Source organism: Rhincodon typus, chromosome 37, assembly GCF_021869965.1.
Source record: "Rhincodon typus isolate 14 chromosome 37, sRhiTyp1.1, whole genome shotgun sequence".
In the NCBI taxonomy this organism is placed as follows: domain Eukaryota; kingdom Metazoa; phylum Chordata; class Chondrichthyes; order Orectolobiformes; family Rhincodontidae; genus Rhincodon; species Rhincodon typus.
In genome coordinates, this window is record NC_063368.1 from 20,655,519 (window position 1) to 20,682,357 (window position 26,839).

General features: G+C 40.4%; 1 protein-coding gene across 8 annotated transcripts in view; it reads left to right on the plus strand.

Moving 5' to 3' along the window:
* Positions 1-26,839, plus strand: part of LOC109931731 (RNA binding protein fox-1 homolog 1-like) — a 230,887-nt gene that overhangs the window by 194,128 nt on the left and 9,920 nt on the right. For 5 of the 8 annotated variants that reach the window (XM_048617752.1, XM_048617748.1, XM_048617750.1 and 2 more), the window contains 4 exons: positions 7,777-7,906; positions 14,122-14,164; positions 18,821-18,885; positions 23,104-23,176. In XM_048617752.1, the coding sequence (XP_048473709.1) occupies positions 7,777-7,906; positions 14,122-14,164; positions 18,821-18,885; positions 23,104-23,176 (311 nt within the window). Of the gene's footprint in view, positions 1-7,776; positions 7,907-13,234; positions 13,275-14,121; positions 14,165-18,820; positions 18,886-23,103; positions 23,177-26,839 lie in introns of those variants that run through there. The other 3 variants (XM_048617749.1, XM_020530996.2, XR_007265719.1) reach the window with 2 other exon arrangements.

Below are 26,839 nucleotides of genomic sequence, written 5' to 3' on the forward strand. Positions count from 1 at the left end.
CCATATACACCACATCCACTGCTCTACCTTCATCGATGTGTTTTTTCACATCCTCAAAGAATTCAGTAAGGCTTGTGAGGCATGACCTACCCCTCACAAAGCTATGCTGACTATTTCTAATCAAACTGTGCTTTTCCAAATAATCATAAATACTATCTCTCAGAATCCTCTCCAATAATTTGCCCACCACAGAAGTAAGACTGACTGACTGACTGACTGTAATTCCTGTCTGGCCCAGGGGACTTATCTGTCATCATGTTTTTCAAAATTTCTAGTACATCCTCCTTCCTAACAACAAGCTGTCCGAGCACATGTGCCTGTTTCATGCTGTCCTCACAAATGTCAAGTTCCCTCTCACTGGTGAATACTGAAGCAAAGTATTCATTAAGGACCTCTCCTACCTCCTCTGACTCTGCACACAAGTTTCCTCCACTGTCCCTGATTGGCCCTATCTTCACTCCGGCCATCCTCTTGTTCGTCACATAAGTATAGAACACTTTGGGGTTTTCCTTAATCCTACCCGCCAAGGTTTTCTCATACCCCCTTCTAGCTCTCCTAAGTCCATTCTTCAGTTCCTTCCTGGCTACCTTGTAGACTTCTAGAGCCTTGTCCGATCCTTATTTCCTCAACCTCAAGTAAGCTTCCTTCTTCCTCTTGACAAGGTGTTCAACATGTCTTCTCATCCAAGGTTCCTTCACCTTACCATCCTTTCCTTGCCTCAGTGGGACAAACCTATCCAGCACTGTAGCAACTGCTCCCTAAACAACCTCCACATTTCTATCATTCATTTCCCTGAGAACATCTGATCCCAACTGGTGCTCTGTAGTTCTTGCCTAATAGCATTGTAATTCCCCCTCCCCCAGTTAAATACTTTCCCATACCATCTGCTCCTATCCCCCTCCATGGCTATAGTAAAGGTCAGGGAGTTGTGATCCCTATCACCGAAATGCTCTCCCACTGAGAGATCTGACACCTGACCTGGTTCGTTGCCAAGCACCAAATCCACTGTGGCCTCCCCTCTAGTCAGCCTATCTACATATTGAGTCAGAAATCCTTCCTGGACACACCTGACAAAATCTGCTCCATCCAAACTATTTGCACTTAGGAGGTTCCAGTCTATATTAGGGAAGTTGAAATCACCCATGACAACAACCCTATCACTTCTGCACCTTCCCAAAATCTGTCTCCCAATCTGTTCCTCAGTGTCTCTGTTGCTTTGGGGGGGGTCTATAGAAAACTCCCAATAAAGTAACTGCTCCTTTCCTGTTTCTGCCTTCCACCCATACTGACTCAGTGGAGAAACCTTTCTGCACCTGTGATACCATCCCTGATTAGCAATGCTATTCCCCCACCTCTTCTACCTCCCTCCCTATTTCTATTGAAACATCTAAACCCCGGAACATCCAACAACCATTCCTGCCCCGTGTTGTCCAAGTGTCCGTAATGGCCACAACATCGTAGCTTCAAGTACTGATCCATGCTCTAAGTTTGTTACCCTAATTCCTGACACTCTTTGCATTGAAGTAGACACCTCAACCTGTCACACTGACTGTCACTTTGCCCTATTAACTGCTTATCCTTCCTCATAGACAGTCTGCTTGCTGTATCTGTCTGTACACTGGCTACCCCATCCTCTGATCTGTAGCTTTGGTTTCCATCCCCCTGCCAAACTAGTTTAAATCGTCCTGAAGAGCTCTAGCAAATCTCCCGCCCAGGATATTGGTGCCCCTCCAGTTCAAGTGCAACCCATCCTTCCTGTATAGGTCCCACCTTCCCCAGAAGGTATCCCAATGATCCACAATTCAATCCATCTTGTACTCAATTCTCCGATCAATAAACGCAAACATGCCCTATGAGGCCTTTACCACCCTTCTACTTGCGTGGCTACTTTCAGGGAGCTATAGACTTGAACCCCAAGATCCTTCTGTACATCAGTGCTGTTCAGAGTCCTGCCATTAAGTGTATACTTTTCCTTAACATTTGATCTCTCAAAATGCAGCACCTCACACTTGGATTAATCTCCATCTGCCATTTCTCTGCCCACATCTGCAACTGATCTTATCCCGCTGTATCCTATGACAACCTTCTACACTATCTATAACCCCACCGATCTTTGTATCGTCTGTATCACAAACAGCAGAGGTCCCAGTACAGATCCATGCGGAACACCACTAGTCATGGACCTCCAGCCTGAAAAGCACCCTTCCACCATGACCCTCTGCCTTCTATGGGCAAGCCGATCCTGAATCCACGCAGCCAAGTCACTGGATCCCATGCATCTTAATCTTCTGGATGAGCCTACCTTGAGGGATCTTGCTGAAAGTCTTACTAAAATCCACATAAACAACATCCACAGCTCTGCTCTCATCAATCACCTTCGTCACTTCCTCGAAAAATGCAATCAAGTTAATAAGCCATGCTGACTGTTCCTAATTAGGCCATGCTTTTCCAAATGTGTGTAAATCCTATCCCTAAGAATTCTCTCCTATAGGATCAATCTCGTTCAAAAAAGAATGCCGAGGCATGCCAGAAGCAGGCATAAATGAAGTGTTCCTCTCATAAAGCTACAACACAGGAAAATGTCAGACAATGGAACAGACAGGACTAAGCGATCTCAACCAACGGATCGGATCTAAACTCTGCAGTCTTGCCACATACAGACATGAATTGTGGTGAACAATTAAACAGCTCACTGGAGATAGAGGTTTCATATACATTTCCGTCTTCAGCAATGGAGGAAGCTCAGCATGTCAGTACAAAAGGCAGGGCTGAAGCAGCAGATGATCCATCTCAACCACCACCTGAGCTGACCAGAATCATAGCTGCCAGTTTTCAGCCAATTCAAATCACTCCACGTGATATCAAGAACTGGCTGAAGACACCGGATTCTGTAAGGCTCCATGCCCTGATAACATTCTGGTAATACTACTGAAGACTTGTGCTGCAATACAGCTGCAAAACTGGTTATCCACTTGACCATGTGGAAAATCGCCCAGGTCTGTCCTGTACACAAGCAAGACAAATCCAACCTGGTCAGTTTCCACTGTATCAATCTGTGCTTTATCACTCTGCAGATGATCAACATCAACAGTCATCAACAGTGCTATCAAGCCGCACTTGCAAAGGAATAACCTGTTCACTGACACTCAGTTTGGATTCTGCCAGGGCCATTCAGTTCCTGACCTCGTCACAGCTTTGAACCAAACATGAGTAAAAGAGCTCAGCTCCAGAATTGAAGTTAAGGGTAACTTCACTTGATTTTTTTTCTTACTTCATGGAATGTGTGCATCACTGGCTGAGCCAGCATTTTTTGCCCATTCCTAGCTGCCTTTGAGGAACTGGTGGTGAGTTGCCACCTTGAACTGTTGCAGTCAATTTAGTGTACAGGTGGAAGTCATCAAGAGGCGATTACAAAATGAGTCAGTGGGTGTTGAGGCAGGGGATGGAAACGCTCCACGAGTTGGGAGTCCTATCTGGCACAAAGATTATTGCAGGTGAATCATCTCAGCTGCAGGAGTTCCTCAGGGTAGCATCCAACCATCTTCAGCTGCTTCATCAATGATCTTCCCTCCATCACAGGTCAGAAGTGGGGATGTTTGCTGACGACTGCACCATGTTCAGCACTGTTCTCAAATTCTCTTTAAGTGTTAGTGTTATAATCCGGCTCTTGATCTTTTCCAGCACCTTTGTCTCATCCACCTGAAGAAATTTAAATAATACATGCATTCTAACTAAGGCCTTGTAAATGCATTTTAATATTCAGTTTTCCTCACAATATATTGTAGCAGCATATTTGCTTTTACGGTGGCCTCCCACCATAGGTTATGGATGAACCTTGTATGACACATGCATGTAACTCCCCAGCTTGTCCTCCAGCAGCCTTGAGAATACATTGTGAAGACACGCTTGATGTCAAACCCTGTTTTGAGACTTCTGCATCCACTTCTGCATCCAGAACCCTGACATGCATTACCAGAGGAAACTTTCAGCTCGTTGCTCAGGGCTGAATCAGAAGAATTGTCCCTGCATATATGAAGTGCAGAGTCTAATGCATTATACTGTTCAGTCCTACCTTTTCTTAATTCAGAAAAAAATGACTCACTCTGAAGTTCCTGTTTCTTTATGATCAGTAGGTTATCCTCTTAAAATTTGAGGTGTATTTAACACCAAATAAATGTTAGTATACTATAGGCAAACTATCACATACGTCTTACATAATTTTGTTTTTACTTTGAGTGAATACTTCTCTGTTGTTATCCTTCAACATGTCAAGGTCTAAATGATTGCACATCTCTTTTTTGGCGTTTTCAGTTTCAACATTTTTGCCACCAAGAGGCAATGATAGTAATTTATATCCAGGCCAGAATATATGAATGTTCTTATATTCTGCTTCTGTATATTATTTGACCATCGCATAATCATATTTGTTTTCCATGAACGATGGACTGTTCCAAGTGTGCATTGTTTTTGGGTACCTAAAAGGTGTTTGTCAAGTTTTCCTTTCTAAGATCTTCTGATCTTCCTGAGATTGGCCAGTAACCTTGAACTGATGTGTTTCTAATGACTTTTTAAAAAAAAAAAAAATGAATGTAGCAAGATTGAGGAGTCAGAACAAGAACTGGAAAGCAAATGGGAAAAACATGAGAGAGAACATCCAACATGCTGAAAATGAAATATTACCAAATGGAAAATAAAAGAGACAAGGATTGGATGACAGATGTGATTCTGGCCATGGTGATAGAGCAGGGAGAAAAGAAATACACCCAAATATGATGACATTGAAAAGAGAATAAAGAAGGCAGTTAAAGAGAAATGGTCTAATGAGATATGAGATGAAGTGTTGGAGCTGGAGAGACATCGCAACCTGAGAATTGCAGCAAAAGGTAGATTCTTTGACAGAAAGAAGGAAAGGGATGCAGCAGCAAAAAAAATGTGCTCCATTGTTTTATGTTTCATAGGTAAGAATGCTTAATGAATCTCTCAAGTCTTTTGGAAAAAAGGCACTGGTATATATTTGATCACAAACTTTTGTTATCACTTTAATTCTGTATCTCTAAGGATTTTTAGAAGGTTTGTTCTACTTCTATTTGAGGTTTCCTGTAGTTACCAATTTCAAAGCATTTTTTACCTCTATGTTTCGCCAAATGCTTGCCTTTATATTTTGAAGATTCCATCAACTTGTATCGTTATACAATTCAACTATATATATTTTTTTTCATAGAATCTGTACAGTGTGGCAACAGCCCCTTTGGCCCAACAAATCCATACTGACCCTCACAGCATCCCACCTAGACCCATCCTGCATAACCCACCTAATCTACACATCCCTGAACTCTACGGGCAATTTAGCCTGGCCAATCAGCCTAGCCTGCTCATCTTTGGACTGTGAGAGGAAACCGGGGCACCCAGAGGAAACCCACACAGACACGGGGAGAATGTACAAATTCCACACAGATAGTCGCCCGATGGTGGATTCAAACCTGGGTCCCTGGCGCTGTGCAGCAGCAGTGCTAACCACTGAGTCACCATGCCACCCACATTTTTTTTGCTGCTGCATCCCTTTCCTTCTATATGTCAAAGAATCTACCTTTTGCTGCAATTCTCATGTTGCGATGTCTCTCCAGCTCCAACACTTCATCTTATATCTCATTAGACCATTTCTCTTTAACTGCCTTCTTTATTCTCTTTTCAATGTCATCATATTTGGGTGTATTTCTTTTCTCCCTGCTCTATCACCATGGCCAGAATCACATCTGTCATCCAATCCTTGTCTCTTTTATTTTCCATTTGGTAATATTTCATTTTCAGCATGTTGGATGTTCTCTCATGTTTTTCCCATTTGCTTTCCAGTTCTTGTTCTGACTCCTCAATCTTGCTACATTCATTTTTTTTTTTTTTTAAAAAGTCATTAGAAATACATCAGTTCAAGGTTACTGGCCAATCTCAGGAAGATCAGAAGATCTTAGAAAGGAAAACTTGACAAACACCTTTTAGGTACCCAAAAACAATGCACACTTGGAACAGTCCATCGTTCATGGAAAACAAATATGATTATGCGATGGTCAAATAATATACAGAAGCAGAATATAAGAACATTCATATGTTCTGGCATGGATATAAATTACTATCATTGCCTCTTGCTGGCAAAAATGTTGAAACTGAAAACGCCAAAAAAGAGATGTGCAATCATTTAGACCTTGGCATGTTGAAGGATAACAACAGAGAAGTATTCACTCAAAGTAAAAACAAAATTATGTAAGACGTATGTGATAGTTTGCCTATAGTATACTAACATTTATTTGGTGTCAAATACACCTCAAATTTTAAGAGGATAACCTACTGATCATAAAGAAACAGGAACTTCAGAGTGAGTCATTTTTTTCTGAATTAAGAAAAGGTAGGACTGAACGGTATAATGCATTTGACTCTGCACTTCATAGGCTTCATGAGTCATCTCATTAAAGTAACCTTGGAAAGAAAACATATTTGGTGAAACTTGATTTAGAATTGGAGTAGGAGAAAGAGAGGAATTATTTAACCTAAGAATGATCACGAAAAATTAATAAATATGTTGCTGAACTGTGACATTGAGTAAAGGTGGGAGATTTATGCAGAGCTAATATTGAAGCATCTGGCTAGTTGATGGGCAATCGGAATCTCTCAGAACTACAACAAGGCTGTTCACTGTTGCTAAAATTTCTCAATTTGTACAGAGAACAAATATTCAGAGAACTTGGATGTATTTCCAGGTGTAAAAACTGAAGGCAAAAACCTGACAAACACGCAGCATGCTAATGACACAGCACCATTGGCAGAATCAGAAGAGGACCTTAAATTATCATAGATCAAGTAAAATACAGAAGTTTAGAATACTGATTCAGCACGAACACCAAAAAGACAAAAGCAGGAGTTAGAGGGAATACATTCAAAAATAAACTAGTGAAGACTGGAATGGATAGTGTTACACTGGAACAAGTTGGAATAGATTTATTTATGTAGAACAAGTTATAACAGAAAATGGCAGATGTGATGCAGAAGTTGAAGGATAGAGACAGCCAAAAGTAACTTCATGGAAATGAGGGATGTGTTAATGACAAGAAAATGCAAACTTGTAACGAGGGGACAAAGGCTACTAAGACACAGCATGCATCTGCCTCCGGTTTGTCTCTGAAACATGGACAATAAGTAAAGGTCTGTGGAACAAAATAAATGCTTTTGAAATATGGATGTGAAGAAGACATACTGAAAATTCCGTATGCAGACCATAAGACAGTTTAAAAAGGCAGTTAAAATTGCAAAATCAATATGAGCACTTAAAAATTAATATGCAGAAAATAAAATGGCAGTGTTTCAGCCATTTGTTCAGAGCTGAAAAGCTACAGCGATCATTTTTGGAGGTCAAACTGGAGGCAGCAGAGAGAGAGAGGTTGACCTATGCACAGGTGGATGACGGATGTCACACACAAGTTGCAGGCGGGACTGCAGTGAGAGACATTTACCCTGACAGCAGATCATCCAGCAGGAGGAGCCATAAGCTGCAGCAGTTTTGAGTTATATAAACAAGCTTTCTAGGACTTGATTTATTTATTCAAAGTCATTTAGTTTATAGTAAAAGCTGTATGCTTGTCAGTGCATTTTCATTGTCACACTTTGACTGTTCTTGATAGTCACAACCACAGTTTCCCTTCATGAAGAGATTGGTTTCCTTGTTAGTTATTTGGGTTTAATGCTTGTGACATTGTCCTAATATTCACTCTTGCATTCCCAAATCCTTAGTTCCTGGTTTCCCATATCAAGCAGCCACCACCGCAGCTGCATTGAGAGGTGCCCTGAGAGGACGGGGTCGTGCAGTCTACAGTGCATTCCGTGCAGCAGCGCCCCCTGCCGCCATTCCGGCCTACGGAGGGTAAGGAGACTTGACTAGAAGTGAAGGAACCATGTGCATGAAGTTTTCAAATGTCACTAAATCTAACCTCAGTGCCATCCCCAGTTATTCTGAACATTTTGTACTATTTGCTTCATGTCTCAATTTTGTAACTACTCTAAATAGTACTTAAAAGAATCCTAGATTGACCTCTACCCCTAACAGCTAACTGAACAATAAAGCATCTTCAGTCAGAATTTTGCCCTGACTGAGTTTAATATAGAAAATTATGGCAGTTGTGTAAAATTCATGGAGTAATGGAATAGTCATTCCAGTTTACAAGAATGAGATCTGCCTATGGTAGACAGTAATATCATATTGTACTTGCCAGGCAGTGTCTGAAGTAGAGAAAAGACTAACTGGGTTAAGTTGTATCAGCTGTCAATGCGCAGTATGGTTAGTAGAAGTAGCATGTTATTGCAATTAAGTGCATAATTAAGAATGAATTCAATAGAATGATTCAGGGTAACTGGAGGATGAGTCCACGGTCTGTTCTCTCTTTAATTTGTTCATTTCTATGTGAAATTTTTAAATATAATAGTGAATTACAAGTGCCTGGTTCAGCCTAGATCATTACTTTTAAACTTTTGTATGTCTTTAGAAATGCTGTGCTGTTGGCTCCCTTTCTCCATCGGGTATGAAATTTTGCACACTTTATTAAATTTTCACCATATTTGGTGAGGGTCTCTGCTCACTGTGAAATTGTCTTCTCCACTGCATATGCTGAGTTTTGTTACCTGTAACACATGGCCTCTGAGTCTGGGGTGAATGATCTTCATCTGAGTGGCTGCGAACAATGTAAGCAACTACACTGGAAAGATTGTTGTTCGGTAATGCAGAACTTGAGAAAAAAGACATTTTTGAAGCTTTTTGTCTTGCACTCATCAAGGTGTTTGTCTTGCTCTTCAAAGGGTTCGTGCAGACTCAATCGACTGAATCGCCTCTTCTGCACTTTAGAGATTCTCTGAATAACAATGCAGTGACAGTGTGTTTATTTGACATTGCTAGCCTATTAACCATTCAAGGAAGGAACAACATCTTCAGTGCAGTACTATAGTAGCTTCAAAATCTCCCCTCCCCCTACCGCATCCCAAAACCAGCCCAGCTCATCCCCGCCTCCCTAACCTGTTCTTCCTCCCACCTCAAGCCCCAACCCCATTTCCTACCTACTAACCTCATCCCACCCCCTTGACCTGTCCGTCCTCCCTGGACTGACCTATCTCCTCCCTACCTACACTCCCCTTTACTGGCTCCATCCCAGCCTCTTTGACCTGTCTGTCTCCTCTCCACCTATCTTCTCCTCTATCCATCTTCTATCCGCCTCCCCCTCTCTCCCTATTTATTTCAGAACCCTCTTTCCCTCCCCCATTTCTCATGAAGGGTCTAGGCCCGAGACGTCAGCCTTCCTGCTCCTATAATGCTGCTTGGCCTGCTGTGTCCATCCAGCTCTACACCTTGTTATCTCAGATTTTCCAGCATCTGCAGTTCCTACTATCTCTGACTCCTATCCCTTGCATGTTTCTAATGTGTAAATGATATGATTGCTATGTTTGAATCTGTAGCTGCTTGAAAGAATTTCCGAACACACATTAATGGACATCATCCTGTGCTGAAATTCACATTTGAAATGAAGCAATCAAATGAGCTAGTTGAGAAGTTAGCCATGGGTTTCTGTACTGTCCACAATGAGCCTATTGGCCAACTTCTGTTGAGACCTTCAGCTGCAATAACTGACCACGCACAACCAGCCTGAGTTTGCAAAATTCACAACACAGTGCCCAACAGATGATGTGATTCCACAATTGGACAACATTTACTGAATTAATCCTATGTGTGGAAAGGATTATGTTGATAACACATTCAGGATCATCTGTCCGGCTCGCAATGTGCATGTGCTGGGAACTCCGCTGCGAGGTTTATTCTTTTGATAGAAAAAAAAAATGTATGCATGTTTCCAGTTAACACATAGATGATGGCAGTTATCTTGTTCATTTTAAAGGCAATGCCTTGACCAGAGACAACCTGCCTGGGTTAAAATGTAAACAGAACGTGGCAGTTAACCGTCAGTTACCATCCACCTGTTGGATTCTCTAAGGCAATGACCCCAGCAATCAGTTCCAATTGCCAACCAATCAGCACACTCCTCTCATACAGTATATGTTGTTTTTCCTTTACATTGATATTTCTTGCGATTGTCATGATGGGTGCAAGATGAAAAACTTTGACAAAATGTCTTTTTCCGACAATACTGGAAAGGTTAGTGGTTACTTTATGGTGCATCTTCCACCTTGATTTACAGTCTGTTGGTATATTTTACTCTTAGCACTAAATGTTTTTCTGAGCTAAATTAAGCATAATAAGATTGTATAAATTTGTAAACCAAAGTAGATGATGTTTCTATGTGTTCTGTACATTACACAGCTCCTTTAATTTGTTGAAGTATTAAACTTTTGTTCCCTTAATGATTTTGTAATTCAGCTGTGAGTGACAATCAATTTAACTTCCTTTCTAAAGTGGCTAATAATTGATGGCTTTGAGTTGATGTCAGTTTATTTCCCTCCTCTCTCGACCAGCTGCTTCAGATAGCAAGCCATCCGCTGTGACAGCAATTCACGCGTTTGTGATGTGGCCCACATGCATCCAGCAAAGCCAATTCTATTAATGCTATGTCAGTGACTATCAGTGCCCGGTACTGTGGCAAATACTTTCCATTCAATTGGCTTATCTTCATGTTGATAAATAAATGTGCATATACGTGCTTGCTGCTTGTTGTTAGCCTGCATGGTTCTCCAGGCTGACGCCAAATGGAGTGAGCACTCCCCTCCATGGGAGAACAGTACACTGTCCCCTTCTTAAAATGATCATTTCTGTCTGTCTGTCAGGTGAACACATGGAAAGGAAGGCAGGTAGAGAAATGAAAATATGAAATGTTATATTGGCAGCAAATATCCTTTGTATACTGCAGACTTTTTTTTATTTTTCTGTTTATTATCTGCTTTCAGCTATCCTTTAAGGAGCCTTTAGCACAAGCATGTTTGAATATAAAACTATTCATTAAACCAGTTCTTGTTTAAAAGCATGTGGATAATTTTTGTTACCTAACATTGTCACTGATGGCTGAGAGGGAAGGTTTGTCTCAAAGAAAATAAAGCATGGGCCCTCTGAATTTGTAGAAATTGTAGGGTGGTAAAAGGTAGAGAACGGAAATTGGAGTGAAAGGCTCTGTAATCCTTCAAGTGCTAATTTTTCTATAATGTACAATGTGTATCAAAATAAGTAATTCTTTACATGCAATAATTTTGGGAACACTTGACTCAATTTGGATTTAAAAATAATAACTTGTGACACTGGCATCCAGTTCTAAAATTTTGGCTTTGCTATACAGATAGTAAACAGCTGACAATGAAGTTCTGTTGTAGCACAGCAGTGAGTGTATTATCCTTGGTCAATTGCACTCCTCATTGCAAATCCTTGAATCCTTTTTGAACTGTCAGCCCACCATTACCGTAAAAATGGTGCATAGAATTAAATGCCTGGTGAAGTGTACACTTACTGATAGAATCATACAGCACAGAAATAGACCCTTCAGTTCGACGCATCCATGCTGACCAGGTATCCCAAACTTAACTAGTCCGATTTGACTGCATTTCTTTTCAAGAAGAGAAAAGCCCTGACTCTTTCTGTGTCAGAAATGCTGCCTGACCTGAGTATTTCCAGCATTCCTCACATCAATTTTCCTCCATTTTCACCGTAACCATTGATTCCCCAATTGATCGAGAATCCATCTATCTCCGCCTTAAATATACACAAGCACTCTGGTCCCATGTTTTCTGTGGCAAGGAGTCCAAAGACTCGCAACCCTCTGAGAGAAGAAATTCCTCCTCATCTCGGTTTTAAATTGACACCCCTCTATTCTGAGGCTATGCCTTCTGGTCCTAGACTGTCCCATGAGGGGAGACATTCCCTCAGCATTTACCCTGTTAAGTACCATAAGAATTCTACAGGTTTCAATGAAATCACTTCTCATTCTTCTAAATTCCAATGTGTAGTGTCCCAACCTGTTTAATCTTTCTTCATAACATAATCCCTCCAAACCGGATCATTCCTAGTGAACCTTCTGAGGTTCAGAACTGCCCCCATTTGAAATAATATCTTTCCTTATTAAAGCAAGCAAAACTGTTCACATTACTCCATGTGATCTCACCAGTACCTTTATAAGTTGCAGTAAGACTTCCAATCCTTGAAATAAAGGCAAACAATGCATTAGCCTTCCTGGTTACCTGCTGTACCTGTGTGTTTCGTGCACATACCCCCAAGTGCCTTTTGTGTAACAGCCTTCTGTAGTTTCTCTCCATTTAAACAAAGCCTGTTCTTTTGTTCTCCCTTCCGAAATGAACAACTTTTCACATTTTTTACATTATACTCCATTTGCCAACTTTTACCCACTCAGTTAACTTATCAATATCTCTCTGTAAACTAATTACATCCCTCTTGCAACCTGCCTTTCCACCTATTCTTGTGTTTTCTTCAAACTTGGCTGCAGTACATTAACTTCCTTCCTCCAAATCATAAATATATTATTGTAAACATTTGCTGTCCCAAGTCACCAACTCATAAAGAACTGCTTGCCTCACTCACAGTTTCCTGCCATTAACCAGTTCTCTCTCAATGCCAATGTACTACCTCCAATGTACTAACACAGTGGGCTCTTATGACTTAACCTTTCGTAAGACAATTTGTCAAACGTCTTTTGGAAGTCCAAATACAACTTACCTACTGGTTCCCTCTGTCCGCTCTGGTTGAGACTTTCTCAAAGAACTCTAATAAATTAGTTAGATACAATTTCCCTTTCGTGCAGCCATGCTGTCTCGAATTATGATTCTTCATATGTTCTGCTATTTCTTCCTTAATTGATTCCATTACTTTTCTGACAGTAGACATTACGCTAATGGGCCTCTCTATTTACCCGCTTTTTGCCTCCCTCCCTTTTTGAATAGGGATGTTATGTTGATAGGTTTCCAAACCTCTGGTACTTCTCCAGAAGCCAGAGATATTTGGAAAATGGCATGACTTTTGGAAAATAGAAATGGCATTTGCCTCCACAGCGGTGCAATGATTGTTTCATAGTCAATAGATTTGGTAAGAAATAAAGTCTGGAAAGAATATTTGGTCATTAAAACACTGCTTTCAAAAGATCAAAGGTTACTGGTAGATTTTAGATGACAGAGTTCTTGTGACAAACCTTGCCTTTGTTAGCCCCTGCATGTTGGAATTGCAGTAATCAGAGTGTTTCTGTGTGCATCTCTGCAGTGTGGTTTACCAGGATGGATTTTATGGTGCCGATCTCTATGTAAGTATAAATATTATTTTACATTGCTACCCTTCTGTTGATGAAGCCATTCTTTAAACCAGAATGCTAATATTTTCTCTAGCTGTGTTTTCTCTCCGGCATCTGGTGGGTGCTAATTCATAGTTAACTGGTTTCACCCGTCCATTTATATAAATTTGAAACACCAGGCCCCCTCAGTGGTGTATTCTGTTTTAAGTTTAGTGAACAGAAAAATTATTTTCCTTTGTTTCTATTTATAGTGTATAATGTTCCAACTTTTAATGCTTGAACCCTTCAAGCATTACACATTGGAAGCAGTTTCTTTTGGGATATCATTTAAATGCAACGATACTAAAAAGAACATAACATATCAAATAAAGTCAACTTTTGTTGCACTCGTTCATGTACTGCAACCGTCCTGTAAGAAATACCTTGCTCAATCAGTTGCTGAGGCTACCAGTATTGTTCACTAAATCTTGTACCCCTTGAATTTTTATTTTAAATTGAGCCAAAATATTACTGAGGAATGCTGGTGTATGGTGCATACATTTGACTTTGAAATCAAATCCATCATCTTTGATCTCTAAGTGGAAATTGGAGACAGTTGACAAAAGAAATGTTATGACCGGTGCTCAGAGTAAATTTTAACAAGAGTTTAATCATTTCAAGAGTGTGCAGTTGAACAGCCTGCGACTGTCCTTTGCTTTATGAATCTGGTGTTGAAAGGTTTATCAGCATAAAGCATCCTCCAATAATAGAATGGCTTGATCCAAGGAGGGTCTCTTGTTCTTTCTCTCTGTCTCTCTCTCTATTCAGTTGTTTCTTTTCCAGCCTCGTCGCCAATGTTCTTCCCTGTGTTTTATTATAGAATAGTGTATCAGGAACCAGTGTATAGCAGTAAGTTACCGCAGGTATGATAGAAATGTGTGAAGAGACCAATCGCACAGATTGTGGATTGCAGTGACAAATCCTACTAACAGCAAAGACTGCAGTTAGGGATGGGAGCAGGCACCAAATGAAGATAAAAGCATTCATGAAGAATGCAGTAATATCACCATGAGCTAACACAAACTTGAAAGGAGAGTCCCCTCCTCATGAATATAATTGGTAGGTTTACCTTTTATGGGTTAATGCTTATTACCAACTCAATGCGTTTCACTTTGAATCATTAAAAAACCATGAGTGTGTCTCATCATGTTGGTCTGATTAAAGGGTGGAATACCAATGATTCATCCAAGGAACATCTGTTTGGGTGGAGTGGAGTTGGAAATTCAAATTGAAAGGATGGTGTTCAGTGAAAGCCTTGTACTTAAGGATCACTTTATTTACTATGAGTACAAGTTCTTTGTAAAGTCTCCCATTGTTTTTGGAAATAGCCCTCCCATACCCCATTTCATGAAGGAGAGGGCAATGGAAATGTAACATGTTCTTCCAAACTTCTACAGAGCCAACTGGGGGCTTTTTTCTGATAATTCATTCACAGGATGAGAGAATCACTGGCTAGGCCAGCATTTATTGCCCAGCCCTAATAGCCCAGAGAGCAGTTAAGATTTGCCCACATCGTAGTGGAGTCACATGTAGGCTTTACTAGGTAAGCATGGCAGTTTCACTGAAGAACACTAGTGAAGTGGATGGGTTTTGCTGCTAATCAATGATAGCTTCATAGTCATCATTAGACTGTTAATTCCAGATTTTTATTTAATTCAAATTCCACCTTTTGCCATGGTGGGATTGAAATCCAGGTCCCCAGATCATTACCTGGGTCTCTGGATTGACAGTCCAGTAATAATACCACTAAGCCATTCCTCCCCTAATTGCCTCCCTGACAGAAGACTGTCTGAGGACCAGGGTGATTCTCCCTTCAATCATTTATCGTTTCCCAACAATAAACTCCCAGTGTCAGGCAGGAATGGGTTTTCAAACCAGTACCCGTTTCTATGTGCTGATAGAAGCCTGAAATATCCAAGTCATGAACAGTCATGGGAAACAGAATTACAATAGCCTTGTTTACAGTGGAACTTGGAGGAAATCTTTAAGGACGCATGTCTGTAATAAGAGAGATGAATGAGGTGATAAAAACTCTCCTTTTGTATGAGTAGAAGCAATATCAGTGGGAAATGTGAAACCGACATGCAGTACATTAATCATGCAGGAGAGTGTAGCTAAAACCTAATGGGATCTAAGCATTGAATTCCAATGAAGCAAGTCACTTCCATTCACTCCAGTGCATCAAGACATAAATGCACCATCTTTCCCATTAATTCATGTACCAGTGCACATGATGATAAGTTTTAATTCAATGGCTAGCTTCAGATTAGAGATTTCTTGTTAATATACAATAAATATTTAAATGCACTTCAGGTAGAGTTATTGCTGTCTGATCACTTTTCATGCAGAGGGAATATTGAATTTTTTTGTTCTTGTAGCGATAGATTGTTTTGGGGATCAGATTCCACAGTGATTTAAAATTCCAGAATCTGATCAGGTTTAAAAACTATTGATGTTAGACAGGGCCCCTTGTAATGTTAGAAGCAGGTCTAAACTGTTACCTGTTTCACAGATCTCAATGTTATAAAAACAAACCTTAATTCTATTGCAATTCATTTGGAACTGGGTGGATTGTACAATCCATCCTACTGATATTGCACAGTCATCAGCAGTACCACCTTTTGGTATTTGCAAAGGGGTCTTTTTCACCCATTTTCTGCCCTCTGGCAGGTATTAATTGTTGTTAGGTATGGTATAGGCAAATCTGCCAATCACTCACCTGAGTGAATCTGTGTGAATCTAGGTAGTATCAAGAGGCTATTCAGCTTTGGAGGGTACTCCATGTGAGCCAGGTCCTGCCATCTCTCATGCACATGTCCAACAGGATCACTGCAAATTCATAACCTCTGTTAATTTTCCCACTCTAGTCCATGGACATTCAAACCATTGATAATTTCCCAATTACCATCCACTTGATGCCCCTAATGCAGCAAACGGAAAATAAAACTCTATTATGATTTGTGTCGTTTAGTATGCACTTGGCAGTGAATTTACCCAGAGAAGCTTTGAGGCATTGCTCCTAAACTTTTATTCCCCTTGAAATAGAAGCAGATATCTAGCAAGGGAACTCCAGCTGAAAGACTAAAAATTGCTTAATAAATACAAGTGAGGCTGCCACACAATCTTCCCCTTCTTCTGTTCCAAATATTCACTGTGGTTAAAATCTACTGTGAAGTATACTTTCCAGTGAGATCTACCATTCATAGGATTCAAAATAAATTAGGACCTCATATAGAATGGAATTCTAGAAGTGAAAGGATTAATGTTTGATACAGCTGTTGCATTGAAAGTTAGCTTTTTTCCCATTTTGCATTTCAGTAATGACATTTGTGTTTAAAAAATCGTTCCAAGCAAGCAGCTGCTACTTTAAGCAACCTGTTTTCCACACATCTTACGTAAATATGCTATAGAGTTTGGTTAGTATTCAGCTCCCACCTCTAACTGCAGCAAGAACGTTTAATGTGGTTTGCTTGACGTGAACGTTAACCTCGTAGGTATGCGGAAGAGGCTGCAATGAGTGAATGGTGATCGTGAATGTTTATTACTTTTTTATATATACATTTTATACCTATATAATACTGAGAATCGTGGCTGCACGCTCTAGTAATCCAGGCTGTTTCCTTCACTCGGCTTGCCATAGCGTATAGGGCTGAGGGCTGTCTCTGGAGAATGCTGGGACGCCCAGAATTAGTCTGTGGATCATTTGGTTGGTGATTGCTAGTGCTGTAGATTCGGACATTCGCATGCTCCGATTTCTCCTGATTGACGGATACCACAGCTTGATTGTTTAGAAAATAAAGATTCATTCTGTAATTGCATCTTATATGTATTTTCTAAAACTGCATTTGTTTTAAATGTAATCTTGAGCTGCAGAGTCAACTACTCATTACGTCTATTTTGTAATGATATTAAATAAAGTCATGAGCAGTGTTGAAATGGTTGTAGTTTTGCACATCTGTCAGAGGTTTCTTGCTCACTATATTCCATTTTCTCCTCAGCCCTATTGGTCTGTTGGAAAGGCACTAGTTCACTATTATATAATTGTGTTAGTTGATATCAGGCACATAAGTAGTGTGTACGGACATAAGAGTATAAGAAGATGGAGCAGGAGTAAGCCCTTCAACCAGATCTGCTGTTCATCAAGATCATGACCTCAACCCTGCTTTACCCATAATCCTGAACTCCCTTGTATGTCAAAAACTGTCTGACACAGGCTTGAATATATTCAATGACTCAACTTCCACTCCTCTCCAAAAGCCAACATCCTGAGAAAAGAATTCCCCATCTTCTCTATCTTAAACAAGAGACCATTTAACCTGAAACTGTGTCTCCTCATTCGAGATTCCCCACAAGGGAAGACATTCTCTCAGAACCTACTGTTATCTGTTTTGGTATGATCTCCTGTGTTATCCTTCTAAAATCCAATATGTGTACAACATGTTCAAATTTTCCGTATATTTTCCTCATCCTTCCAGTTTGCCTCATCTCAAGCATCAACATAATGACCCTTCTCATACTTGCAATGGAGGCAATTCACTCCCTCCTTAAATAAGGAGACTAAAACTGTCTGCTGTTTCCAGGTGCTGTCTCACTAAAGCTGTATACAACTGTGGCAAGGCTTCCCTACTTTTATGCTCCATCTGCTTTGCAAAGAAGGCCAACATTCCATTTTTCTTCCTATTTTCTTGCTAGACCTCCATCCTGATTTCTTGTAATTCATATGTGAAGGCTGTCAGATTCCTCTCTCTCTCAAATTCTACTTTCTTTCTCTAATCAAGTGATGAGTGATTCTTGGACATCAGTGCATGTGGAGGAATTTGGTTTGTGGGGGCGATTGGTATAGATAGAATTGGATATTTAAAACTCTTCTATTCTCTTGGCTTATCCTTTGCATTTTTGCATCTCAAAGCACTCAATCTTTCTTCTCACCTTCATTCCATTTTTTACTTGGGGACTTAGCTAGTAGGAGTTTCTTCACCTGAAGGTGGATGGGTAACTTTAACTATAGCCCACTAAGAAGGGGTAGAGATCAACAGCCAGTGGCAAACAGTAAAAATACCAGCCACCACTTTGTTAGTTTCACAATGTTGAGAAGCATGCAACATCAGCACAGCCCTGAGCTACCTGCACATGATGAGTTGGCGGAAGTAAAACCTTATTTCAGCAAGAGCAGTGAGTGAAAGGGGGATGGTACTTTTAGAGAATATCTAGGGTTAATTGTACCGCAATTACTTAGTGGGTTCTCTGCAGTGTTAGAATATTGCACTTGACAATCTGTCTAAATTTTCAAACTTAATGCTTCGAAAGTAGATGGTAACCTCTAAATGTTGACATTCAAGAATTTTTCTACTATCCTGAAAATCAAAAAAGCTTAAAATCTGCAGTGTTAACAATGAACATACATCAATGTTTGCTTTAAAATTCATAATAAATGAAACAAATGCAGTTTTTGCCATTATTTTGGTATGCATGTGACCATTTGGCCATATTCTTAGACATCATGTTTTTTTTATATATAGGGTGGATATGCAGCCTACAGGTATGCACAGCCAGCAACTGCTACAGCCACTGCATACAGTGACAGGTAAGAACCAAGTATATCCATTTCTCACTGTTCTCAATGTCTGCTTCTGAGGTGTTCATTGCAGCGGGAACGATGTCTCTTCTTTGTTGCTGTTATAGTGAGTTCTCTTTATCATGTGAGATCACCATGCTGCTACAGCCTCCATTTGTTCACTGTGCATTTGCCAATGGAAGTTCTCTGCACAGGAGTCATTAACAAAATGCATCATTTTGGAGACTGGTTTATCGAAAGTTGTTATAATGTAGGCTGCCTCACTGAGAGTGCTTTGTATGGATTATCCATTAGTGAGTGAATCACCAGCGTTGCATATTATCCTAGAGAGGGTGTCATTTTTCATCCTCCACACAAAGATTAGAATGAAATGATTGTCAATTCGGAGACAGACAAGAAAAATCAGGAAGAATGAAAATCCATTTTAGATATTATGTCTTTTGCAATTTCTGACAGCTTTCTCCTATACTTAGTCTTGCTGAAGATACTGACTGCTCACTGGGATTTGTTTTCACATGCAACAATCATTTCATTGCCTTCCTCAAGTAGCCATTATTCATGTACAAGATATTCATGTTTTAGTTGCAAGTGACCTGTAATGGGACCTATTTAATGAGCAAGTTGAAGAGTAGTTGGAGCATTATAAAGGCCAGTAGTAAAATGTTGCACCTTTGCAGGAATGCCATCTTGGGACAGGTCCAAAAACCTCAACCACTTGCCAGCAAGGCAGGAGTCATCCTCAGCTTTAAATATGTGTTTCATGTTGTTACCTGTATTCCCCTTGCTCCTGTCTTGATGACATCATCTGAAATTGCAGCTTTCGTTTTTACATCGCCCAGCTCTACCTCACTCCCATTCTCAATTTCTCTACTGTTGCTGCTTACCCAACATCTAGTATTGAACGAAGGGGAATTTCCTTCAATTAAGTATTGATGAGATTGAAGCCATTACTTGTGGGCTCCAAACTCCATTCCCAGAATCAACTACAACCCATTCCCTGGCAACAATATGAGGTTGAGTGAGCTGTTCACAATCTTGGTTCACATTTAACCTTGAGGTTTTTTTAATTCATTTGTGGGATGTGGATGTCACAGGCTGGCCAGCATTTCTTGCCCATCCCTAGTTTCCCTTGAGAAGGTGGTGGTGAGCTGCCTTTTTGAACCGCTGCAGTCCTCCTGCTGTGGGTTAACCCACGATACTATTAGGGAGGGAATTCCAGGATTTTGACCCAGCAACAATGAAGGAACGGCGATATATTTCCAAGTCAGGATGGTGAGTGACTTGGAGAGGAACTTGGAGGTGATGGTGTTCTGGTGGAGGTGAGCTACTAACCTCAAATACAGACTGTCGTCATTGGTTCCCAGTAAAGCAACACCATTCAAGTTGTTACATGCCACAAAATCTGAATAACTTCAGAGCCAGTTAATCTCAAGGGTCTCTTTCTAACCTTATTACAGAATTCTGCTTTTTAAAAGAAAGGTCTTCATCTCTTTATGGCCTATATGTTTGTGTATAATAGTTTGTTCTCATAGTTAAATCTTTCAGCCTGCATTTCCTAGAATAAAACAACTGAATCAAAGGTTCAGTGCAAATAGGAATGTGGAATTTGAAACAAACCAATCAGCCATGATTTTACTGAATAACAGAGAAGGCTCTGGGGACCAAATGGCCACCTTTTGCTCCTAATTAGTATGTTTGCATCAGATGAATCACAACACAAAAAGTGACTTATAAAAAAGGTGAAAGAATCCTTCTAACGTGCCCTGTTGTCATGATCCTCCTGATATATTAAACTTTCACTAGATATAAGTGGGGAGGGAGGTGATGGCCTAGTAGTATTATTACTGGACTGTTAATCCAGAGACCCAGGTAATATTCTTGGGACCTGGGTTCAAATCCTGCCAGATGGTGGAATTTGAATTCAATAATAAAAGAAATCTGCAATTAAGAGTCTAATGATGACCATGAATTCATTGTGGATTGTCAGAAAAACACATCTGGTTCACCAGTGTTCATTAGGGAAGGACACTGCCATGTTTACCTAGTCTGGCCTACATGTGACTCCAAAGCCACAACAATGTGGTTGATTCTTAACTGTGGGCAATTAGGGATGGACAATAGTCGCTGGCCTAGCCAGCGACTCCTCATCCTGTGGATGATTTTTTTTAAAATGGCATCACTGGCAGAACCAACAGCCATCCATAATTGCCCTTATGAAGGGGGTGGGGAGCTGCCTTCTTAACTGCTATGGTCCATGTGCTGTAGGGAAGTGATGTTAGAAAGAGGGTCCCAGGATTTTGAGCCAGCAGCGGTGAGGGAACGACAATATATTTCCAAGTCAGGACAGTGAGTGGCTTGGAGGGGAACTTGTAGGTGGTAATGTGGCCTTGTATTTCTAGATGGTAGTGGTTGTGGGTTTGGAAGGTGCTGTTGAAAATCATTGATGTACTAAGCAGAGGAAAATTATTATTTATTCATTATTTATTCTCTCAAAACCTTTCATACTTTGAAACCTCAATGAAATATGCCCTTGCTCGTCTTTGTTCAGGTGAAAAAAGCTGTAATATTTTTGAAAGCATTTATTTGTGATGCTCTAGTTCATCTTTGCTGTATCTTTCCAGTGATTCTAATCCTATATTGAGGGCCCAGAAATGCATTCAAAGCACTAGTTGCGACCTAATCAATGGCTAGTCCAAATTCAACAACTACTTGCACTTAGCGTGTTCAATGTGGAAAAACCTACCAAGAGATGTAATTAGGCAAAAAGTTATTCTTCTCTGCCTTGTCTTTGGCACACACCTAGAGTCATTGATTTATATTGCATAGAAACAGGCCCTTCAGCCCACCTTGTCCATGCCGACCAACAGAAGCTAAACCACACTAATTCCATTATCTGCATTTGGTCTGTAGCCTACAACATGCCTTGGCATTTTAAATGCTCATCCAGATGCCTCTTAGATGTTGCAAGAGTGTGTGAGGCACACCTGCCTCCACCACCCTGTCAGGTAGCACGTTACATATTTATACCACCTTCTGGGAGAAAACTGTTTCCTCAGATTCCCTCTAAACCACTTACTCCTTACCTTAAACTTAATGCCCTCTGGTCTTAAACACGTCTGCCATGGGGAAAAGATTTTCATGATCTATCCTATCTATACCTCTCATAATTTTGTGTCCGTCAATTAGATCTCCCCCTCAGCCCACGTAAATAAGATCTGGGAATTCATTTTTGTTTCTGTTTTCTATTTGCAATGTTTAAAGATCTCCATTCATTTGGCTCAAATGTCTAGACTGGAAATGTCTGTCAGGCCAATTTGATTTAAGCTAAAGCCATAAAAAAATTGCAAACCATTGATAATGAAATATCCTGCTCTGTTTTGGTGCAACTATAAAAGTGAACAACATTTTTATCTTGGATTTTCTTGCTCCAGTTCGTTCTTTTTACTTGCTACTTCTGATTGCTAAGCTGGAAAATCATTTAACTGTAAAAGTATTTTGTTACCTGCATATGCTCTCTGATATCAAGCTACTTCTTTATAATGTGTTGGGAAAGCCATTTTGTTTTTTTAAACAACTGTCTGGTGAATGATGCATTGCATTCTTTACTATTACTCCCCAAAGATAGAAACCTTCCCATTTGGTCAAGAGAGATTCTCTGATTTCATTTTTGACTTCTTGGCTACATTTCAAATGGGTCTTTGTTGAAAAGATCTATCATGAAACTATTTCAAGTAACTTGCATACCTTTACAAACCACCATTGTTCAGACTTGTCTGTCAAGGATGATTTTATAGCTTAGCAGGTCACTGCTGGTTGCAGCCATTAATTGAGGGGTAAAGGATTGTCCTTTCCGAGTGAGTTGGTACTGGCTGACTTTTCAATGGCATGTAAGCATTTGTTACATGATGAAAGATTACCCATTTAAAGAGGCATGTTATTTCTTGAAGCCTGCATACTGTAAGAACCCACACTATCATTCTTGCAGACTCTTGTCATGTGGAGGGATTTCTTGCTGTGTTATCTGGCTATTCATTTATTAGATCCATTGTGTAGTACGCACATGACACATGCATGGTAGGAGTTTTAGGATTGGGTGGATAAAATCTGATTGCTGTTGTACAACAGATATCAGTATAACTATGCCTCAAATAATTTTCCTTGTCCATGAAACTGGCACATTGATTTCTTTTCATTTCTGATTTGATATTTCATCATTTTGGTTTGCAGCTATGGGCGTGTTTACACTGCGGACCCCTATCACACACTCGCTCCTGCTCCCACCTACGGAGTTAGCGCTGTGGTGAGTAATCTTTGTGACCTTTTCTTCCAATGGCAGCAACTTTATACCTTTTAATGTAGTTCTAAGGCACCTCTCAGAAATACAATGTGCCACAATGGGTTTTAAGCCAAAGAAAATGATTTTAACTCAAGCAATGATCTAAAGCTTGGTCAGGCCAGGTATGTTTTAACAAGAGTAAAATAGAGAGTGGGAGGAAATTACAGATTGAAGTCTGGATTGCTGAAAACAAAACCCACAAGGGTAGAAAAAGAAAAGAGGTGGGGGACAACGAATGGCCAGTACTGGAAGAATGAGAAATCTGGATGGCTATAGGATTGAAGAATGTTTGTGATAATGAAGGCCTAGATTGTGTAAGGTTTTAAACATCAGGACAAGATGTTGAACGACTGATTTACCATTGGTTTTCAATGAGTGCACAGATGGTGGGTGAATGGGAGATCGTACTGTACAGTAGCTTGCATGAAGTGAAGCATTGCTTGAGGTAACATTTAGTCTGTAGAGATGGCTGGAAAGACATTGGAGTATTAGATCTGGAGATCTTGATGGCAAGGATGACGTTTTCAGCAGATGACAGAGACAGAGCGGATAAAGAGGAGATTATGGTAATGCAAGTCAGTAGTTATATTGTGGAGACAACATAGGTCATAACCTCAGATCAAGTTTGATAAAGTTTGCAAGCAATTTGATGCAACTCCTGTACCTCACAATGTCAACTTCCTTAAGTTGGTGGCAAATATGTGGAGCATGTAATTGGGACTCAGACTTCACTGTGCTTGGCTGAAGGTAATTGAGTGGATGTCATGAAAACACTCACTTACAAGACACAAGACTGGGGAATGAGGAAGCAAATGTAATTTGTGTTGGATCTGAGTTGACGGTATGTAATTGAGACATGATAAACTAACCTGCAAAAAATATTGTGCACACTAAATGACTGAAGCATGAAAGTCGCACCAATGTTACGAAAGCATTGAAATTTAGGAAGAAGAGAGACAGAATATGGGAGTAGGGATATGTACTTGTAGGCTCAAATTTCTTGCGATGGTGGCTTAGGACTGGAATCACACATGGGCCATACCGACATTCTGTTTCTTGGGCTGGGCAGGTGATTGTTTAAGTGTTTCAACCCTCTTGGGTTCCCTCAAGCAGGGATTTTGCAGGGAATATGAGGCCTTCCGCTGAGGCAGATCCTTCCCTTAAGGGCATGAGTGAGACGCCTGGAGGTTTTACAGCCATTGATATCTTTCCCGTAGTCAGCCAAGTTACTGAATTCAGTTTTACAGTTTGCCATGATGAGGTTTGAGCTGTCAACCTCTGATTAGGTTGCTTGTACCATATTCACTAAGTTAGTACAGTAGAGTGGTAGTGAAACGTAATCTGTTGCAGTACTTGAGATGCTGGTAGCATGTCACTTTCGTACTCTGGCATGCTGTACTCCAGGTGGGTGGAATGTAATTTACCTTGCTGCATTTCTTTTCCAATGTTGTACATTTCTTTTCCAAATAGCTATTCCCTGTGTAGGCCCAGACAGTGAGTGTTGTTGAGTCTTGGGTAGGAGAGTGTGAAGCACCATACCAGAGCATGATTCAGCCTCATGATGACCAAAATATGCATTTTCCTATGGAGAATACTAGTTAGCAAATAGGGGCAACAGACCTTGCTGATTGCCCTTCCTCTTTTCCAGGCCAGTGACACTCAAACAATTGTAACAGCTTAATTCTCATCTTTCGGCTGAGAGTAGCCATCTCCAAACTGACTAGAATAGTGTCTGGAATCTTGTCACCTACGTGGGTTGGTGCGGTGGTGAATTCTGGAGTCAATTCCTTCAAACCTGATGAATGTTTTGAGATGTTCTCTACCTATCTTGAGACTTAGAGACACAGCTGTCTAATTACTGTCATTTTTCACGGATCATGTATGACAGAGATATGCAAACTTAGAGAACTCAAAGTAAAATTAAAGTTTTTAAAAGTTTATATTGACTAGGCTGAGCAAATTATTGTTGCTGTTAGATTAATTAAAGCAGCCATCTTTCTGCTATTAGTGGAATTCTCTGGGAAGCCGGAAGTTGATAAACAGTCAATATATGAAAATGTTCAAATTTGATGTGACTGCTGCCAGAATTCCATCCATCATCCTCAATTGAATCTGTCTGCAGACATACACCTTGATAGTGTTATCAGCCAAGCTGAGAAATGTTTTAATTTCACCATATCTGTGTGGCTGATGTCCACTCGGGCTTATCTGATCAACAAATCTCTGAAACATACGAACAGGCGCTAAATTCAATTAATGTGATTGATTAGTTTCTCATGGGTTAATATAGCACTCCCAACATTCAGTTGGATCTCCATGCTCCTGATTGATGAGGTGGCCTAGAATGAAGTGTTTATTTCTGCTTCTCTGCACTCCCTATAAATAAACAGGGCAGATCTGAAAACTTCATATTGGCCTGCCATTAGTTCTTTGATTCCTCTATTAAACTTCATTTAAGATTTCCCATTTTGAGAGCAAGCTGACATAAGAGTCAACAGGCTAGTGATGCGCACATTGTACACTTCAAACATCACAGCTCAGGCTGAGAAATGAGGTTACTATCAGTACTTCCACTGTCCTGTGGGTTTTATCGCCATGAGCCCAAGTGAAAGTGAGGGGCTTTCTGAATGGATTGACCTGGGACAAGAGCATCAGGAACAAAAGGGCAAGGGCCTGTTCAGAGAATGACCCATCTCTTTGATCAGGAAGACTTTTAACACAACAGCACTTGAGGCAGGAAATGCAGGACACCCTTTAAACTGCCTTACCACAGTAATCATTGCAGATTTAACTTCAACCTTGGCAATCACTGCTGTATTCACCCCAAATAATTGTTGGGCATAGTTGGTGTTTCTGTGAATAAACACTCATTGATATCTTAGCAGGTCTGGCAGCATCTGTGAAGGAAAAAAAACAGAGTTAAAAGAGGAAGGGTCACCGGACCTGAAACGTTAACTCTGTTTTTTTCCGTCACAGACGCTGCCAGACCTGCTGAGCTTTTCCAGCAACTTTGTTTTTGTCCCTGATTTACAGCATCAGTTCTTTCGGTTTTTACTCACGAACATCTTTTTTGATATAAATAAATAAAGGTTTCTCTCCCTTCTTGTCATGAAGGTGCTGGTTCCACAGGCACCTGTTCTCTTTAATGGTCAGTGATACATAACCCTAGACAGTCAGTGTTGTCAGGCTATTTAAACATAGAAGTTACCACAGAAGGGAAATCCTGTTCTCATCCAATATGCACACTTCCTAAATTGACCATTGGTTCATGGTGATGAGTGGGATCATTGTGCCTTTCCACAGGTCCAATGCATGAGGTCATTTGTTAAAACCTTACAGGTGCATCATCTTATTAGTTCCTAACCAGCCGCCTCATGTCAGCAAAGCAAAGCTTGGAGTTGTCTATTACCTTCTAATCTGTTTTCAAACCTATTGCCAACCCCACGCACCAACCAGACAGAGCCGTTAGAACTGCCTTTGCTGGTAAGGTCTTGCAACTTGTTGCAGTGAGCATTTACAGTGCCTGTATTTCATGTCATGGTTGAGCAGTTTCAAGGCCGAAGAGAGTACGAGAAAGTTCCAGTGGGAGAGAGATCCCCTGAGGTTTGTCCGGAGGGAGGAGGGTAA